At 47.6% G+C, this 17,016-nt stretch overlaps 7 protein-coding genes across 9 annotated transcripts; 5 read left to right on the plus strand and 2 right to left on the minus strand.

The window, feature by feature from the left end:
- Positions 1-1,220: 1,220 nt before the first annotated feature.
- On the minus strand, positions 1,221-2,213 carry TERG_06261 (uncharacterized protein; the record flags this gene model as incomplete). Its single annotated transcript, XM_003233219.1, has 1 exon — positions 1,221-2,213. The coding sequence occupies one exon, from the start codon at positions 2,211-2,213 to the stop codon at positions 1,221-1,223; it is 993 nt and encodes a 330-aa protein (XP_003233267.1).
- Positions 2,214-3,295: 1,082 nt separating this feature from the next.
- Positions 3,296-5,677, plus strand: TERG_06262 (uncharacterized protein; the record flags this gene model as incomplete). Of its 3 annotated transcripts, XM_003233220.1 has the most annotated exons (4): positions 3,296-3,466; positions 3,637-4,842; positions 4,906-5,074; positions 5,136-5,677. In XM_003233220.1, 4 exons carry the CDS (start codon positions 3,296-3,298, stop codon positions 5,675-5,677), a joined length of 2,088 nt encoding a protein of 695 aa, XP_003233268.1. The 3 variants fall into 3 exon arrangements, with proteins under 3 accessions (XP_003233268.1, XP_047606826.1, XP_047606825.1); XM_047750122.1 differs by lacking the exon at positions 5,136-5,677 and having other exon boundaries at positions 4,906-5,088; XM_047750121.1 differs by lacking the exon at positions 3,296-3,466 and having other exon boundaries at positions 3,724-4,842.
- Positions 5,678-6,360: 683 nt separating this feature from the next.
- Positions 6,361-7,758, minus strand: TERG_06263 (uncharacterized protein; the record flags this gene model as incomplete). Its single annotated transcript, XM_003233221.2, has 1 exon — positions 6,361-7,758. The coding sequence occupies one exon, from the start codon at positions 7,756-7,758 to the stop codon at positions 6,361-6,363; it is 1,398 nt and encodes a 465-aa protein (XP_003233269.2).
- Positions 7,759-9,646: 1,888 nt separating this feature from the next.
- TERG_06264 (uncharacterized protein) lies at positions 9,647-11,613 on the plus strand. Its single transcript, XM_047748579.1, has one exon. The coding sequence runs from the start codon at positions 10,249-10,251 to the stop codon at positions 11,374-11,376; it is 1,128 nt and encodes a 375-aa protein (XP_047604564.1). The 5' UTR covers positions 9,647-10,248; the 3' UTR covers positions 11,377-11,613.
- A 161-nt stretch (positions 11,614-11,774) lies between these two features.
- TERG_06265 (uncharacterized protein) lies at positions 11,775-14,285 on the plus strand. The gene is made up of 3 exons (XM_003233223.2): positions 11,775-12,698; positions 12,780-12,991; positions 13,062-14,285. The coding sequence occupies exons 1-3, from the start codon at positions 12,501-12,503 to the stop codon at positions 13,861-13,863; spliced, it is 1,212 nt and encodes a 403-aa protein (XP_003233271.1). The 5' UTR covers positions 11,775-12,500; the 3' UTR covers positions 13,864-14,285.
- A 48-nt stretch (positions 14,286-14,333) lies between these two features.
- Positions 14,334-15,243, plus strand: TERG_06266 (uncharacterized protein). Its single transcript, XM_003233224.2, has one exon. It carries the CDS (start codon positions 14,471-14,473, stop codon positions 14,909-14,911), a length of 441 nt encoding a protein of 146 aa, XP_003233272.1. The 5' UTR covers positions 14,334-14,470; the 3' UTR covers positions 14,912-15,243.
- Positions 15,244-15,935: 692 nt separating this feature from the next.
- TERG_06267 (uncharacterized protein) lies at positions 15,936-16,346 on the plus strand (the record flags this gene model as incomplete). Its single annotated transcript, XM_003233225.1, has 1 exon — positions 15,936-16,346. The coding sequence occupies one exon, from the start codon at positions 15,936-15,938 to the stop codon at positions 16,344-16,346; it is 411 nt and encodes a 136-aa protein (XP_003233273.1).
- Positions 16,347-17,016: the final 670 nt, after the last annotated feature.

The raw sequence follows: 17,016 nt of genomic DNA on the forward strand, positions 1-17,016 counted from the left end.
ATTTGGGATAACACTGAGGTTCTACTCTCAAAGGTGAAAATGCGCTTACTTGGAGCGGAAGGTTACTCTACATCTGATAACTGGGTGATCACCTGCCAGCACCATGGACTTTGTTCGAGAAGTATATCTTCTCCAAATTATGTATAAAAAATATCCTTGAGGTTTAACTACATTATCAATCGTGGTTATTTATGCGGCTTTCAATTCAACGACGAATTTTATGGATCTGAGGGTGAATATGATACTCGCATACATCTGGATTGACTCTGCGAACTTCAGCTAGCATCAGATAACCAGGGTATTGTGACACCCAAGATGAATGATGGCTTAACTTGGTACGCCTGTTGGCATGGACCTGGTCGGGGTTTGGGCAGACTTGAATATACCAAGATTGAATGGCCTGTTTGCACTACTGCTACTATATTCCACCGTGCAGGGTATTTTGCTCCAGCCTGTAGAACTAGGGCATTATTTTGGCTTCTCTGACTGATTAAGTCATGAATGTTAATTTAACAGTATGTTAAACACAGTATGAGAGCATCCGTGATATATCTTCCATTAGCGTCTTTGAGGGCGAACCTAGTCAGAATGTAGATATGATGAAGATCAGGACCCATTGCACTGGGCCATTGGATTCCCTGTCTTCTCTTCGCTAGCCATAATGCTAGGCTTTTTCGTATTGGCTGTTAATATTCATATATTTGAGCTGGAATCGTTCCAATAGTGACCTACTAGGAGTAGCGAGTCTCGGATATTGATATTGGCCTTCGCACTCTGACCAGTCGACTGTTGATACGGGAGTGCAAGCGATGGGGTGGCTATTTGGCTATTTCTCTGCAGGGAACTCTTCATTCACAGTATCAACTCTTTACTTCCAGCATTTACTAATGTTTAGGTATCAATTGATTGAAATTACTTGAAGGCTCCTAAGCATAGAACGATAGGAAAAGATGACCACTACAAATAAACTCCAAGGCCGCCTTACTTTAAAAAAGGCCCAGCACAAAGTTGAGTTTAGAACGCTATTCCAAACTGCCAGCAAACAACACTGCAGCGTCGGCTTTCAAAACAGTCCAATACAGCAGCGAGCAGTTTGTCGAGAGCAGGGGTGCAATACGGTTTGATTTCTCGGCAGATATAGGTAAAGTGGATGTTTCATGCTAACAGCTTCATATTCATTGTATTGGTATATATCAAGTATATACAGAGGAGTAGCCGGGTTATATTGCTAGTACAATAGGGTGCTTTTCTGTTTTATTGTCTGTTCCCGGCGCAAGAGCTGCATTTACCAGCCTTGTTGGGCTGGGCTGTGGGAGGCCTAGGAGGACTTTAAGCAATGCTATCAACATCCAGAAACTCATGCGCAGTATTGCAGTTATACCGCTTCTCCGCAGGACTGCATCTTCCCAGGCACTCTGTACCCCGTCATGGAGAAGGAAATCTTCTCCATATCCATCATGAGCATGACCGAATACAACGAGTTGCGGCCTTACCCTTCTTAATTCTTTTAACAGATACCCATCTCCTTTCTTTCCAGTATCACGATGGAGTACGGGTGGGCCATGAATCACGACTATATCTGTATTGTCAGGGATTCTACCAGTCCAAACATCCCGAATTGCTGGGTATTGGAAGGCCCAAATACCAAACTCGGGTGTCTGAGGTGAACCGTAGATATTCAGTCTCCTCCCATTTGGAAAGCCTAGGGTGACAGATCGGTCCTGGATATACTCGACATCATATAAGTCCAAACTGAAGACAGACGATCCAGGCTGGCTGGGAATGCGGGTAGGATGACGCTTAACAAAGTCCGAATCGAGCAAGAGATCGTGATTTCCTGCTATAACAATTTTATGAGTATGCGGGAGGGTAGACAGCCATTGAAATTGACCGTGAAGCTCCTCAGATGTACCATGTTGAGTCAAGTCACCAGCATGGATGAGAAGATCGCCAGGTGAAACATCTCTGGTCGAGTTGTGGGTATCCGAGATGCAGACAAGCCGGACAGGCTTGGTACCGGCTGGTGAAGCAGCAGAGGGTTGGAAACGCAGGTAAACGCCATAGAGCGCATTAGCCAAGGTCTTGAACCCAGAGAACGGAGGACTACGATGCCCCTGGTTATAAGGATACGGTAAGAGATGGCTGTTCATGTTTATCGGATAGTAACTCAGCTCAGCCGACTCTGGAAAATGGTCATGTGGTACATCGAACATGCCAGCGGAGGCCGCGCTTAGCTGACAGTCCGACTTGTCAAGCGGAAGATATCGCTCGATTCCGTAGCTTGGTGGAGATGGCCACCGGGTGAAGCTCCGGCAGCGGCGACAGCTGGCCCGTCGTGATAACTACCTAACTTAATGGTTATCAGATTGTCTCCCCGAAGTACTCCGTGCACTGCTCTGTGCTGTCCATCTGCCACATGCTTGCTTTTGCGCTCCCCCGTCCACTCGTCTCCCCTGCTGCCTTGTGCATGGCTCCCTGGCCGCCCTCTCCTGCCTGCCCTGCCCTGCCTGCCCGCCTGCTTTGCTCCCTTCGGTTGACACGATACGATGCAAGCGTCGACTCGCTCGTGGCTGCCGAGGCTTGTGATTGGTCCTTGTCTTCCGACCCGGCGCCCACATGGCACGTGACTGTACTGGAGAAAGCCTTGTAAGAAGAAGAGAAGAAGAGAAGAAGAAAAGAAAAAAAATTAAAAAAAAAAAAAAAAGAAGAAAAAGAAGAAGATCTCTAGGGTCCAAGAGAAGACAAGCGAGACAGAGTAAAAGCAATATCAAAACAGTAAACTACTAACCAGTCGTCGATATCAAATATCAATATTGATCAAATACTGTAAGCTCACGGGAAAAGAAAGAAAAAAAAAAAAAAAAAGAAAAAGAAAAAAAGCCAAGTCTTGCCGCGACCGAAAATCGGGTAAGCTTTCCAGTTCCTGAGCAGCGAGCGAAAAGACAGATAAATTTTTCTGGACCCAGAAGTCGAAGAGGAAGAAACTCCTCAGGATCGGCTCTCTCTTTCTCCTCCCTTTCTCCCTTTCTCCCTTTCTTCCCTCTCCTGCTCCTGCGTCTCCCGCATCTCCTCCGTCACTCTGCTGGCTGTCTGCCGTGAAGTCCAGACAGCCCATTCACTCGCATCCGGTGCATCCCTACTTGTCCCGGCGGCCACAGCTTGCCGAGCTTTCTCCAGCTTTTCCCCCGGCATCCTCCTCGCAGCACCCCTCAACCGCAGAGACCCCAATTACTCGTATAGAGGCAGAGATTACGGCAAAGAGGACTTCGGGATCCGGTCCTAGCACCCTCACATCATGACGCAGAATCTAAAGGAGCAGCTGGTGGGCAGGTCTAGTGAGACACCACTGAGCGCACATGTCAAAGCCCATTTTATGCAGCACGCGAGGGTGGACAGTGAGTCTGGTGAACTATACATGACAAGAGAAGACTTTATCAATGCCATTGCCCCCAAGAATGAGGACTATGTAAGTTATTTCCCCTGCTCTGGAAACACTGTGATGGCTGCGTTGGCTGCTTCAGGCTGTTTAACGGGCGCTGTCGGCGTTCACATAAGCTTAACACTCAAGCATAATCCAACATCACCCCCTTCCTTCTAGTAGAGAAAAGCAGACATAGAGCTAACGTGATTCTATAGCACAAAATAAAACGGGAACAATATGGCATTCTCTTTAATGTTGCCGACCGAAGACGAACCGGCAAGATCAATCTCCAGGACTGGTCGATGTTTGAGGACCTTCTGGCCAAACCAGACGCCGAGTACGAGATCACGTTCAGGCTCTTCGACACCGAGGGAACGGGAATAGTCAAGCATGAGACGCTACAGAAGCTATTCAGCTCTGCCAAAGGCGACAACACCATCCCTTTCGACTGGAATTCGGGGTGGGCTGCTCTCTATACTGGCTCGAAAAAGACAAGGCACGACATGACATACCCGCAGTTTGCGCAGATGCTTCGCGGGTTGCAAGGAGAGAGGATAAGACAGGCATTCCACCTGTTCGATAAGGACGGGGACGGCTACATCGAACCGGAAGACTTTCAGCGCATCATCCTAGAAACCTCGCAGCACAAGCTGTCAGACCATCTGTTGGAGAACCTGCCTACACTATGCAACATCTCCTCCGGCAGCAAGATATCATACGCCAACGTCCGTGCATTCCAGAATATCATCAGAGAAATGGACATCATAGACTACATCATCCGCAGTGCCGTTCGCAAGAGTGACGATGGAAAGATCACACGGTCTGACTTTTTGAACGAGGCTGCCCGCATCACCCGCTTCTCGCTCTTTACACCAATGGAAGCCGATATCCTTTTCCACTTCGCCGGTCTCGATGCCCCATCTGGTAGACTTGAACTTGGCGACTTTGCAAAGGTTATCGATGCTTCGTGGCACAGCGCCAGCGTTTTGGGCAGGGAGGCGTTGGCTGGTGCGTCCAAGGCAACCGAAAAGGTCACCGGAACAACCAGCCAGGTGCTTCACAACATACTAGAATCTGTTCACCATTTCGCACTTGGAAGTATCGCTGGTGCTTTTGGTGCCTTTATGGTCTATCCGATCGATCTCGTCAAAACCAGAATGCAGAACCAGAGAAGTGCACGCGTCGGTGAGAAGATGTACATGAACTCGCTCGACTGTGCTAAGAAGGTCGTCCGAAACGAAGGTGTGCTGGGACTGTATTCTGGAGTCATCCCTCAATTGATTGGAGTTGCGCCTGAAAAGGCTATCAAGCTTACCGTCAACGACCTCGTACGAGGATTCTTTGCAGACAAGGATAAGGGCGGCAAGATATGGTGGCCTCATGAGGTTATTGCTGGTGGTTCTGCTGGTGCCTGTCAAGTCGTATGTGTCTCACCCAATCTTAATTCTTCTCTTGTCTTGGATATATTTGCTAACCTTGTCTAGGTCTTCACCAATCCACTAGAAATCGTCAAGATTCGTCTACAGATCCAGGGAGAAATTGCAAAAAATGTCAATGAGACAGCAGCCCCTCGTAGATCCGCAATGTGGATCGTGAAGAATTTGGGTCTCATGGGGCTATACAAGGGAGCTAGCGCCTGTCTCCTTCGTGACGGTATGTGCTACTAACTTTCTTTTTTTTTTTTGGATAATATGGCTAACATACCGTCCAACAGTCCCATTCTCGGCAATCTACTTCCCAACGTACTCCCATTTGAAAACCGACTTTTTCGGCGAGTCCCCCACCAAGAAGCTAGGTGTTATCCAACTTTTGACTGCTGGAGCCATTGCCGGTATGCCTGCTGCGTACCTAACCACCCCATGTGATGTCATCAAAACCCGTCTCCAAGTCGAAGCTCGCAAGGGAGAGACAAAATACACCTCTCTCCGCCACTGTGCCGCTACAATCATGAAGGAAGAAGGATTCAAAGCCTTTTTCAAAGGTGGACCAGCTCGTATCCTACGTTCGTCTCCTCAGTTCGGCTTTACCCTTGCTGCGTATGAAGTGCTTCAGAAATGGCTGCCAATGCCAGGCTCAGCGCATGAAGAAGTCACTCCAACCGGCTATGTCGAGCCTGGGGCTAGCTTACAGCCAGCCTCCGGTCCACTACCTTATCTTCGATCGCGCAATGCGCTGAAACTCATTTTGGATCTCGAGCCGAACTTCGGCCGTCTGCAGGCTCCAGCCGGTGTTGGCTTACCAGTGCTAAGCAAGTAAAGCTACGCCTCTCTCCCCCACCCATCTAACGAATCATGATATTAATTGTCTAAATCAACCTCAACCGTCACCTTTTGATCATCAAGTGGAATAATTTCAAGTTGTAAAACACCCGGAAATACCCCTACCATACTTTCATAACCCCTCGATTTACTATCTGGATTTCTCCGTTTTCCCCCCACCCCCGCTTTTTCTCCGGTACTTTGGTCAATTTTCCTTTTAAAGCATATCTAGACCGCTCTGATCCATTTTTCACCTTGTACTTTCTTTATTAAGTTTTGATAGCTTTGGATTTTGTTTTCTCTATTGGGGAGGCTGTGATACTTTTTAAATCCTTGCAACTGGGCCTCGAATTCCATATTGCCAGAGGAGAAACGGAACCAACCAATTTTTGCTTTCCAATTTCTTCTGTCTCATGAAATATTCTAGCTTGTTTTACTTGTTACTTCTTTTCTCTATTTCTCTTCGACAGCATAGAAGATAAAAAGGATAGATCCAGAGGAAATTATAGATTTTGACTAACCGGTTGCAAAGAAGCTATCCTTCTCAACAAGCTCGGTACTAGCACATAAGCTTTCTGCCAATGGCTATATTAGCAGAAGTATCCAAGAACCACACCGTAGAGAAATAAAACGCATAACTGATCTAGCAGCTCAACTAGCAAGATGCGTTACATCTACTCATTATTTCATGAAAAGGGACCAATTTCCGGGCGAAATTCCTTCCAATGCTTTAAGAAATGCCGTGATAGCCCCCGTACCTAAAACGCTGTGGAACGTTGATCGTCTAGAGCTTTTTGTCGGAAGCCTGGGTTTCTTATTATTCCCATTTGATCGCTGCCTTCTCCGCTCCTTGATTTTGTCCCCTCTTCGTAACCTCTCCCTGCTTGCCTCGCTGCTTGATGAATCGGAGTACTGATCGTCCACAAAAGAAACACGGGGTCTAGAACGATAAGCACGGGCGTCGCGGGTGGGTGGAGCAAGGTGAGATAGTGTTCCTGACTGGGGTTGACTCGGGTATAAGGGTACCTGAGATGTGTGGTAATACGAGCTGGCATGCTGGCGGGGGTATGGCCCAGGTGGATGGGTGAATGATCTATGAGGAGGGTTTATGGGATAGTTTGGGGAAAAATTGGGATATGGATATGGGGTAGCGGTTGGAGGGTAATAAGGCCAGCTAGGATGTTTTCCCGTTGGTTGATTTGCATTATATGGTATCTTCCATGTATCCGTATTTGACGATGCATTAGGAGAAGAATCTCCGAAATTATGTACCGGTATCTTGTACGTATCACGATTGTCAAAAGGTCCAGTCCTAGACCTTTGGGGAAGGAATGTTTGCGGTCTGGAGTTGCCCTGCTCCTCCACATTAAGATTAGGACGAGTATGAGCCGTGGTATAACTGGCATTTCTCTGTAAGCTGGGGCACCCTTTAGTACTGCTATCACTCGCGGAAGAACCAGACTGTTCATGCTGAGAATTATGAGAAGATGAGGATGACGGATCGGTAACATTGTTTGGTAAGGCCTCATCATCTCCAGCCCCACTCTCCTCCGAATCTGTTTGAACAGTAGCCCAGTACTTGGAATATCCTTGTTGAAGGTCATCTGCATATACTTTGGCTCTTTGAGAAGGTGGCTCCAGGCCTTCCGAAGCCTTCACATTCGCGGACTTAGGAGTAAGAGGATCGCATGGTAACTCAAAGTAGTTATCATGATGTAGGCAAGAGCCTAGATTCCAGGAGACCTGTTGTCTCCGCACCCACAGCTGTAATAATGGGTCGATTGCCTCGGCAGATACCTGGACCATGTCTTTGGGTGTCTTTTTGATTTGCTGTAAACTGATGTCGACATCTTCAAAGGAAACAGCACGAAGCTTTCTGAAAGAATTACGTTGACTTGCAGGTAGTGATGGATCAAAAGCAGGGTTGACTATACAAGATATGCTCCCTTCTTCAGCCTCTCGACGAGCCAGATCGTAAAGTCTGTCTAATCTGTTCAAGGACCAGCATCGAATGATAAGCATGTTCTGAATTTCAGCGCGTTCTTGTTCAATTAAGGCTGTAGCAAGGCCCTGTTCCATATACCTAATCACAGAATCACAATAAGCAAGAGTGCAAAACAACAAAAAGCCGTAACCACCTCATTACCTCTTTGAAGCTAATAGTTTCCTTAAGTTTATTATTTGTCCTATAGCCATAAGGCTAAGATTGAGTGACTCCATGTAGGCGATGAGATATGTGACACGGTGTTTTTTGAAACAACGGAGAAAATGATCTCGTAAAGTCTCATTTTTGGATGCCCCGTTGTCACGAGCCTGAGCATTGCTCAGCATTGACTTGAGTTCGTCAAATACTGCAGCACTCTGATGCGAGATTTCCCTGATTGTGTCCGCAGCTTGTGTGGAGTATATGGGGTCAGGCTCCTGGAGGATTCGGCCCGCATGTTTCAAGGAAACAGCCAGAAGCGATATCCCCTTTGCAATGCTATGAGTTTCGATGCCGCCATTGAAGACCTCGCAGCTTACAGCGCTCAGAAACAGAGAAAGTTTAAAGCCGTCAGCGGCTCTTTCGAGAACTTCAATGCTATCTACTACAAGCTTAAAATTAGCTGTCTATCTAGATGCAATGAAATGACTTGTAACATTACCTCTTCGAGCCATGCGTCCTATCTAACTCAGTGATGAAGTTTTATATATTCGGTGGAGCAGTAATATCAGGCCGAACTGAGGCGGTAGAATTAGGAAGAAAGCCGAACACCACCACCTCCAATGATACAAACTGGGTATAGATATTGTAGTTTTGTTTACATTAATTGGCCGTAAGAGCAAGTTGGAGTCATGTTTCGCCAACCAACTTGCGTGATAGTTAAAAAGAAGATAGATAATTTTAGAGAAGCTCAGTGACCCGTAAAACCGAGACAAACGGCTGTGCCGCAAGTTCTCAGCCTCATTTCAGTTATATCCTTGCAGAAAAGCAATCGGAACAGGTATTATGATTTGAATAGGCTGGTCCACCACTGGCGAGGCGTTGTGCAGGCAATATACGAGGTATTATTGGGGCACACCAAGGGGAATAGGCCCTGGACGCCCTATACGGATACTCGGGTCATATGTGATAGATGCAGTGATTGATTGCATAGAAGGCCACCGCAAGTGATTGTCCCATCCCGCCACGGCCTTCCTCTCCCCTACTTGCTGCGAATTCTCACCAGGGCATCGTCAGATGATAGCCAACGAGGGGTGACTATCTTCTCGCCGCCCTGCCACGGCAGAGCTAGAGCGGCAGCGTGCATGCGTCCGCTGATGCCTCACGAATGCCGTGTTTTATGATTGGACATCAATCTGGGTAATTTATCGGGCCGCCTGTCCCGCCTAAAAGTGACTGTCGAAGTCATGGGTTGTGCAACATCCTTGGATGTATCTGGCGGCCAGGGAGGTTGTTGTTCCCGAATTCACGTGAGAGCATCGATTTGACGCCGGCCATGTTTAAAATCGAGCTTCAGGGGCTGCGTAGCTGCAAAAAAGAGAGGAGTGGTAGAAAGCGAGCTGGTGGCCTTGGAATATGGCATAAGGCATTCAGGTGGAAGTACGGAGTGTGATGGCTGAAAAATAACTACCAAGTTATGTGTTAAGCACTTGGTCGTTTTATCACGCCGAGAGAGATTGGGACAGCATGAAGGAGACCGACCTCACGCTTGACCCTTGATGGATGATAAATGTGTTTTCTTCGCATTACGAAACCCCATGTAACCTTTGCTGCAGAGTCAGCGATGGGTTGATGAAAGCATGCAGACTGCATCGCGAGGCGAGACGAGGAGGAGGGGAGTGATGTCGGTGTAACACGGCGAAGTCGAGTATATATATTTGCAGGAGGAAGCTGCAACGTCTTTGTTGCTTCATGGATACCCAATCCGAACAAGAACGACAGCCTGCACAGCCCTCTTCTTTCTCCTGCCCGCGTTACTTCTGCTTAGCCGTTCGGGAAGATCTAGGGCGGCTGCTGAGCCATAGAAGGTCACAAAATGTCTGATGAGGCGTCCTCATACGACGCCCTGATCATAGGGGCAGGCTTCTCTGGTATTTTTCTCCTATATCATCTCAGGAGGATTGGCCTCAAATGCAGAATATACGAGGCCGGCACTGGTCTAGGAGGAACCTGGCATTGGCACACTTATCCAGGTGCGGACTGATCTCCTTGTCTAGATTAGGAGCTCTTGAGGGAATACCCCTGACCTTGGTTGTGCCTTAGGCCTCAGAGTTGACTCCGAAGTCCCTGTTTACGAGTACTCTGCCCCAGAGCTGTGGTCTGGCTGGACGTGGACAGAAAAGTATCCTGATGGAGAGGAGATCCTTAGATATTTCGAGCATGTCGACCAGGTGTGGGACATTAAAAAGGATGTCGAGTTTGGCGTCAAAGTTGTTGGTGCTCAATTTAACATAGAGAACAATAACTGGGACGTGGAAAGTGAAGATGGACGCACTACACATTGCAGGTTCTTTCTTCTTGCTACCGGATTTTGCGCCAAACGATATGTTCCGGATTATAAAGGATTAGATTCCTTCAAAGGCATAATGTGCCACTCCGCCGACTGGCCTCGAGAGGGCGTAGATGCCAAGGGGAAGAGAACAGCAGTAATCGGAACTGGTGCCACGGGCGTCCAGTTAACCCAAGCACTAGCAAAGGAGTCTAGTAGCTTGGTTGTGTTCCAGAGGACTCCTAACCTAGCACTTCCTATGCGCCAGAGCAAGTTGTCCCGTGAAGAACAAGAAGACAAAAAAGCGAACTACGAAAATTTCTTTAAAAACCGAGAGACAACCTTTTCTGGAATGAGATATGATTTTTCTGGTAGAATGGCTACGGCGGAGTCTGACGATGAGCGAGAAGCACACTTCGAGACCCTATGGAAAAACGGTGGTTTCGAGTTCTGGGTAGGCACTTACTCAGATATCCTGTTTGACCCCAAGGCGAATCGTTACGCATACGATTTCTGGGCAAAAAAGACACGAGCGAGGGTAAGTGATACCAGAAAGAAAGATATAGTTGCGCCATTGGACCCACCACATGCATTTGGGACGAAACGACCGTCACTTGAGGAAGACTACTATGACATGTTCAACAGACCTAACGTTGATGTCGTGGACATTAGAAAAAATCCCATTGCTGAAATCAAACCAGACGGCATTCTTCTCAGTGACGGCACTTTCTACTCTCTGGATGTGATTGCTCTCGCTACGGGTTTTGACGCAGTGACCGGAAGTATGACAAATATGGGACTTCGTGATATTGATGGTAAACCTCTTAAAGAGGCCTGGAAAGATGGAGCAACGAGCTATCTCGGCATGTGTATCAAGGGCTACCCAAACATGTTTTACCTGTACGCCACCCATGGCCCAACCGCGTTTAGTAATGGGCCGTCCTCAATTGAGATCCAGGGACGTTGGATTGTGGAAGTGATCAAGAGAATACTTGAGAATGGTTGGAAGAACATACAGCCCACAAGCCGGGCGCAGGAAGAATGGAAAAACAAGATCAATGCAGTGTCAAATGCCACTCTTCTTCCACTGACTGATTCGTGGTACATGGGTGTGAACATCCCGGGCAAGAAGCGCGAGCAACTCAATTACGCTGGTGGCCTTAAGCAGTATGAATTAGAAGGCCAGAATGCATTGAAGACATGGGATGGGTTTGCGGTAGCTTGAGCTCCTGGGTCAGTCATTTATGTTTTCGGTGATTTACTATTCATTCGAGCCTTCATTCTACTGGCCTGTAGAGGTATTTTTAACCAAATAGCTACTTACGATAAGACTGATCCCTCCAAGTTCATACATATACTTAACTAATTCAATTGAATCTTGAGTATGTTCGAACTTGTAAATTGCTGCTTCGTCCTGTCAGGACGTGAGGCACGGAGCTGGCCCTCGTCTACGCAATATAGGGGCGGCGTGCACGTCAACTGCTTATAACCCAATGTATTAACATTCCCCTGACAAAACCGAGCCAGCACTCTACGGCCACTCGTGCGCAAAAGGAGCCGTGCACGTCGCTTTTGGAAATATAGTTAGTTAAGCGCCCGGGGCCCCACAAGGCGGAACTTTGACCGTTTCCCGTCGATCGCGGACGACGGGAGCGCAAAGAGCAACGCGTTGGCTGGTTTTGGGTTTGCTACCCGAGAGCTTAAATCACCGACGCTTCGATCAACATATAAGATCCAGCAATATTATGGAATTCGTAGTATTAATCAACTAAAAATAAGCTGGAATTCAGGACAAGTGATGTTTCTCCAGACTGATAACTGCGTGAATAACTAATCAAGAGGTGGGGGCCAGTTAACCGGCTAGCTAGTTAGCTGCCTAGCTAACTGTCACGATCCAGCTAGTTGACTGGCCATTGAATCCTCTGCCATCTAGTTCAGCCGGCCCAAAGAAACGGCTTGGACTATACTTGGTTGAGAGTTCTGGTATCGTATTTTCTCCTTTCACCCGCGGACTCTCTAGACCTTTCGTCCGCTTTAGCCTTTGCCACTGGAGGAACTTGTGAGCGGCGAAACACGCAATACCAGAGAAGGTTATATTTATGCGCTTGCCGCCGACATTTAAAAAAGATTTGGAGAGTTTACGCCGGTCTGGCTTCGTCCAGACTATATATCTGAGGCCCACGGGCCTCCACTACAACTGCCAACAATGCTCAGAATTCCCACTTCACTAGTGGTCCTCTGCCCTCCACCCCCCTTTTTTGAAATCTGATAAATTGTTCTCTTTACCACTCTCCCGAGGCATTCCCAGTTCTCGTTCATTGCCCCGAATATAGGTAGTTCAATACCACGATGTTTCTCTTTCAACAGACAAAACTTTTCAATAAGAAATTACCGGTGCTCGTTGCGGTGGGCAGCCTGGTATTCTTTACTGCGCTTCTATTTACCCTCCATCGACCCGGCTACTGGAGAAACTCCCGGATTGCTGGCCCTTATACTCGACAAAAGGACAATGACATTCTGAATAATGTTTTCAATTCAACTCTCGGAGTATGTTGGTGTATAGTCATTGTAGCTCAGGTTTTTAATATGCGACCTTTTTGCTAACTCAATTCTCAATTTTGCGCATAGTTTGAGCGAATATATGTTGTTAATCTCCCCTCACGGACTGACCGGCGTGATGCCCTTGTGTTGATGGCTGCTGTCAGCGACATCAAACTCCACTGGGTTGACGGTATTATGGGGGATACCGTCGTGGATAAGGCCTTACCACCGCCCGCAACACACAAGTTCAAGTCTGCAAATATTGGGAGCTGGAGGGGTCATCTTAATGCCCTTCAAGAGTATAGTCCACCCCGTCAAATGCACAGCTTTGATATTTGAGATATCTAGGTGCTAATTCAGCTAACCTAGTATTGTGGAAAACAATATAAATTCCGCTCTGATACTTGAGGATGATGCAGATTGGGATATACGCATCAAACCACAGCTTAGGGACTTCGCACTTGCCTCTAGGGCTCTGGTCCAGCCTCTTTCAGGGGCAGAGCATCTTGCATATGCGGACCCAACTTTCCCCGACCCTAGAAAGTCTTCAGGAGCGCTGAAAGATATCCTTGTAAGCAACGATACTATCCCGCCTGTGAATTCTCCGTATGGAGATAATTGGGATATACTGTGGCTCGGCCATTGTGGAGTAAATTTTCCAGACGCAGCTCTTCGGGAGGTTGGAAAGGATATACCCAAGGGTCGAGTTATCCAAAAGAATGACTCCACGGTCCCCGAACAGAAGTATCTAGTGCTCGCCCCGGGAAATGAAGAGTTTAAAACACTATTTCCACCACATACAAGGGTGGTCCACCATGCAATGACGCCCGTTTGCTCCCTTGTATACGGCGTTTCCCAGAAATCAGCACGGAGACTCCTATATGAATTTGGCGTGAAGAAATTTAATGCCCCTTATGATCTTATGCTCCGGGATGCATGCGAGGGCATCCAAGGCCGTATCAGAAATACGTGTTTGACAGTGCAGCCGCAACTATTCAACCATCATCGTCCGGCAGGAAATGTTAGCCATTACAGCGACATCTCAGAGCATAAAGGTGAGATGATCGAACAGGCCTCTACTCAAATGATCCGATGGAGCACGAGTTTGAATCTCCCAAAACTTATCTCGGGCGATACAAACTATGATGACCAGTTTCCGGACAAAAACTAGGTCATCTATAGGAAAGACGCATCAGAAGGGTCTTGGGCAGAGCGGGGCATATAATGCTATATGACATAAGTTAACACTCTATTTTGGTTTAAACGGCGTTTTGGATATATATAAAGGGAGCATACAATAATCCGAATTACATATTGAAAGATGACCTTTACCTGGGTTGAGGATTGATAAACACTAGCGAAACCTGGAATATGACACATGAACGCCATTTCAGTGATATGTGTCGACATGGCTTTGGTATCAAGTGATCACCAATTACAATTGGAGGATGGCTCTGCAAACTTGGTATCTCTTTTCTTTGACAAGCATTCGGGCGTATAGACGGATTACTGAGCACGTCTATAGCTGTCTCGCGTTGGGTTGAGCAGAACAGGCTGCCGTCCAGCATTTCCTGATGTCTTCCTTCTGCCAACAACCCAGCAGCAGCAGCAGCAGCCGCTGTCACCTCGGGATTGATCAGCAGCCAGACAAGATAGTCAGGCCGTGTCATGCGCAGAGCAGACGTGGAACAGTCTATCGAGGGCCAAAAAGCGAGGATGTTCGGTTGTTGTGAACATCAGCAGTTCAGTGCCGCAGTGACAATCCAACTTCACTGTCCATGTCACAGATGCCGCGACTGTGTGCCCTAACATCACTATATCAGGCCGCATACAGAGAAGGGAGAAAGGATACAGGTGCCAGATGTCATCTATCGGGCAGTCAGTCTCAACCAGCCGCGTATCACCAGCAACAGGTCCTTCTTCGAGGCCGAAAACCTCGTACACAGAGCACGACGTGGCAGCCGGTTTCCTCATCACAGGGCCATCAAGCTGATAATTGTTGGCATAATGGGCCAGAGGAAAGATGTTCGCAGCCGGTAAAGCACCCAGCGACGGAAGATGAAACCACGGGAGAAAGCAGCTATGGACGGGATGTTGTGTGCACCTCACTGTCGCTGGCTCCTTCATCGGCAACTCGTCAACGACACCAGATTGGACTTCAAATGAGAACCTTCATCTCTCGCACGACGCAACGGATCAACCATCACAGACCTCTATAACCGGCTCGCCAGAGAGGGGTATCTGACCCGCAAGGTTCAAGGACTAACTAGTTATCTTATCGATGTGGTGGAATTCACTTTATCACTGTGATATTGGACCTTTTTACGATGACAGTGGCTGCAGGACGGGCGGGATACAGTTACCATCCTCGCTTGGAATATCTGGACAAACATCTTGGAAGCCCTCGCAGAAGGCTTGATCCTCTCTCCCAGCCCTCGAGCCAGCCAATCAAAGGTACACGCAAGCATTGTTGGGTTGGTGTGCAGCGTGCCCATCACATCATCCTGCTACTTAGCTGCATATGCAGGCGATGGCACCAGAAACCTGCCGTCGTAATTGGCCGTGGCCGCACAAGGACCCCCCCGGAATCCTCCCTTCCCTGCTTGTGTGATAGCAAGAGGCATCTGCAGTCGAATGACCAGGGCGTATCAACCGCCGGCTCGCACACCGACTGCATACAGCTGCATATGGGCGAGCCCAGCGGCGGCGCGTCCATAAATAGGACCGGGGGTCCCGCACTCGTCACCCTCTTGTTTCGAGATTACTCGCTCTTTTATTGTTGTGCCCCTTGCTTTGCGACTGTTTGTGTTTCACTTCTTGCCCCTTACAAAAAAAAGCCGGTCTTTTTTTTATTCAGTCCCTTTTTTAGCCTTCGGTTGTTTCAACAAACGCTCACCCGTCGTTTTATCCCTTCCCCCAACCCCCTAAAATACTAAATATATACACCATACAACACCCTTTTGGCTGGGCCAACATACATCTTTGCCGTTTACGCAAATTCTACCTAATCTGCTTCTTCGTTATTGTCTGTTGAGTCGACATTAATATCCGACGAAATCGCCCATCTCAGATCTTCCCGACCTGAGCGTCACCCAACTATTTCTCGGCCATATTCGAGTCTCTGATCGCCTTCACTTGATTGATCTTTCATAACCAAGCAAATAAAAATCCACTTTTTTTTTTTTTTAAAAAAAAAAAAAAAAATTTAAACAATACCTGCTAAAGCACGTTCTGTCCGTCATCATGTTCTCAGCAGCTCGTGCCGCCAAACCAAAGCTTTCTTTGAGCATCTCCGCTGCCACCAGCAACACGGCCTCTCTCTCCCTCAAATCCCCAGCCGCCCTCTCCATACCCAGAACGCCACTGTCACCACGGAGTCCAGCTGCATACAACACCACTCAAAGCTCTAGATTCACCCAGCCATGCTACTCGACTTACAGCAACTCATGCAACGCCAAAAGCATCCTCAAAAAGACACAGTCGTCGTCGAGTGGTGTTGCCGACAAGAGAACAAGATTTAACACCGAACCAGAGGTCCGCTACCTTACACCAATAGAGAACCACGATGAATACTATGGTAGCAGCAGTTCTGCCATGTCCAGGGAAGATAGACGAGAGAGACGGTGGGCCCGTGCCACCGCTGGCTACTCTTGAATGAGACTTGCCCCTTTCGCTCATTCTCTGTCCCTTCCAGCCTTATCCCGACTAGTTCCTTGAGCCGTCTATCAGATTTCGATAGTCAAAGGCTCCGCAACGTCATGACAACATACTGACCGATCATTACTTGACAATGCTACTCTATCTCCCTGTCTCCCTCATTCTAATCATTACGGAGGCATGATCGGTTCACATACGCTCCAACCCTGGCGATATGGGCGCCCTCTGGAATCTCTAATTTCTTTCTCTTTGGCCTTCTTATAGCAAGCATGCATGGCATTGGGATGCTTTTGCCGGTTCGAAAGCGTAATAGCACAGGATGGCTACTTTTTTTGATGGATTAATGTCCTTTATGAGGTTATGATTGTGTCCTGTGTTGCCTATGGCATCAGCGGGTTTGTTCTCGGAATGGAAAATAACGTACTAATTTATGATCAGACAAGTCCTTATTATTCTGTCGTTTAGTTACTAAAAATCCAATGAGGCTTAGTTACCATATACGTTCATTTTCAGAATTAGTCTCACCTCACATTCGTTGCGTCAGTAATTGGGTAACTATACATAAGCAAACACTCCTTTTTCAAAGCTTCCTATAGCATCAACTGTTATTAGAATGCTTAGAGTCCGCCCTATCAAATACTTCTATATAGGCAAAAAACTTATCATA

This window comes from Trichophyton rubrum (genome assembly GCF_000151425.1).
Source record: "Trichophyton rubrum CBS 118892 genomic scaffold supercont2.7, whole genome shotgun sequence".
NCBI lineage: Eukaryota > Fungi > Ascomycota > Eurotiomycetes > Onygenales > Arthrodermataceae > Trichophyton > Trichophyton rubrum.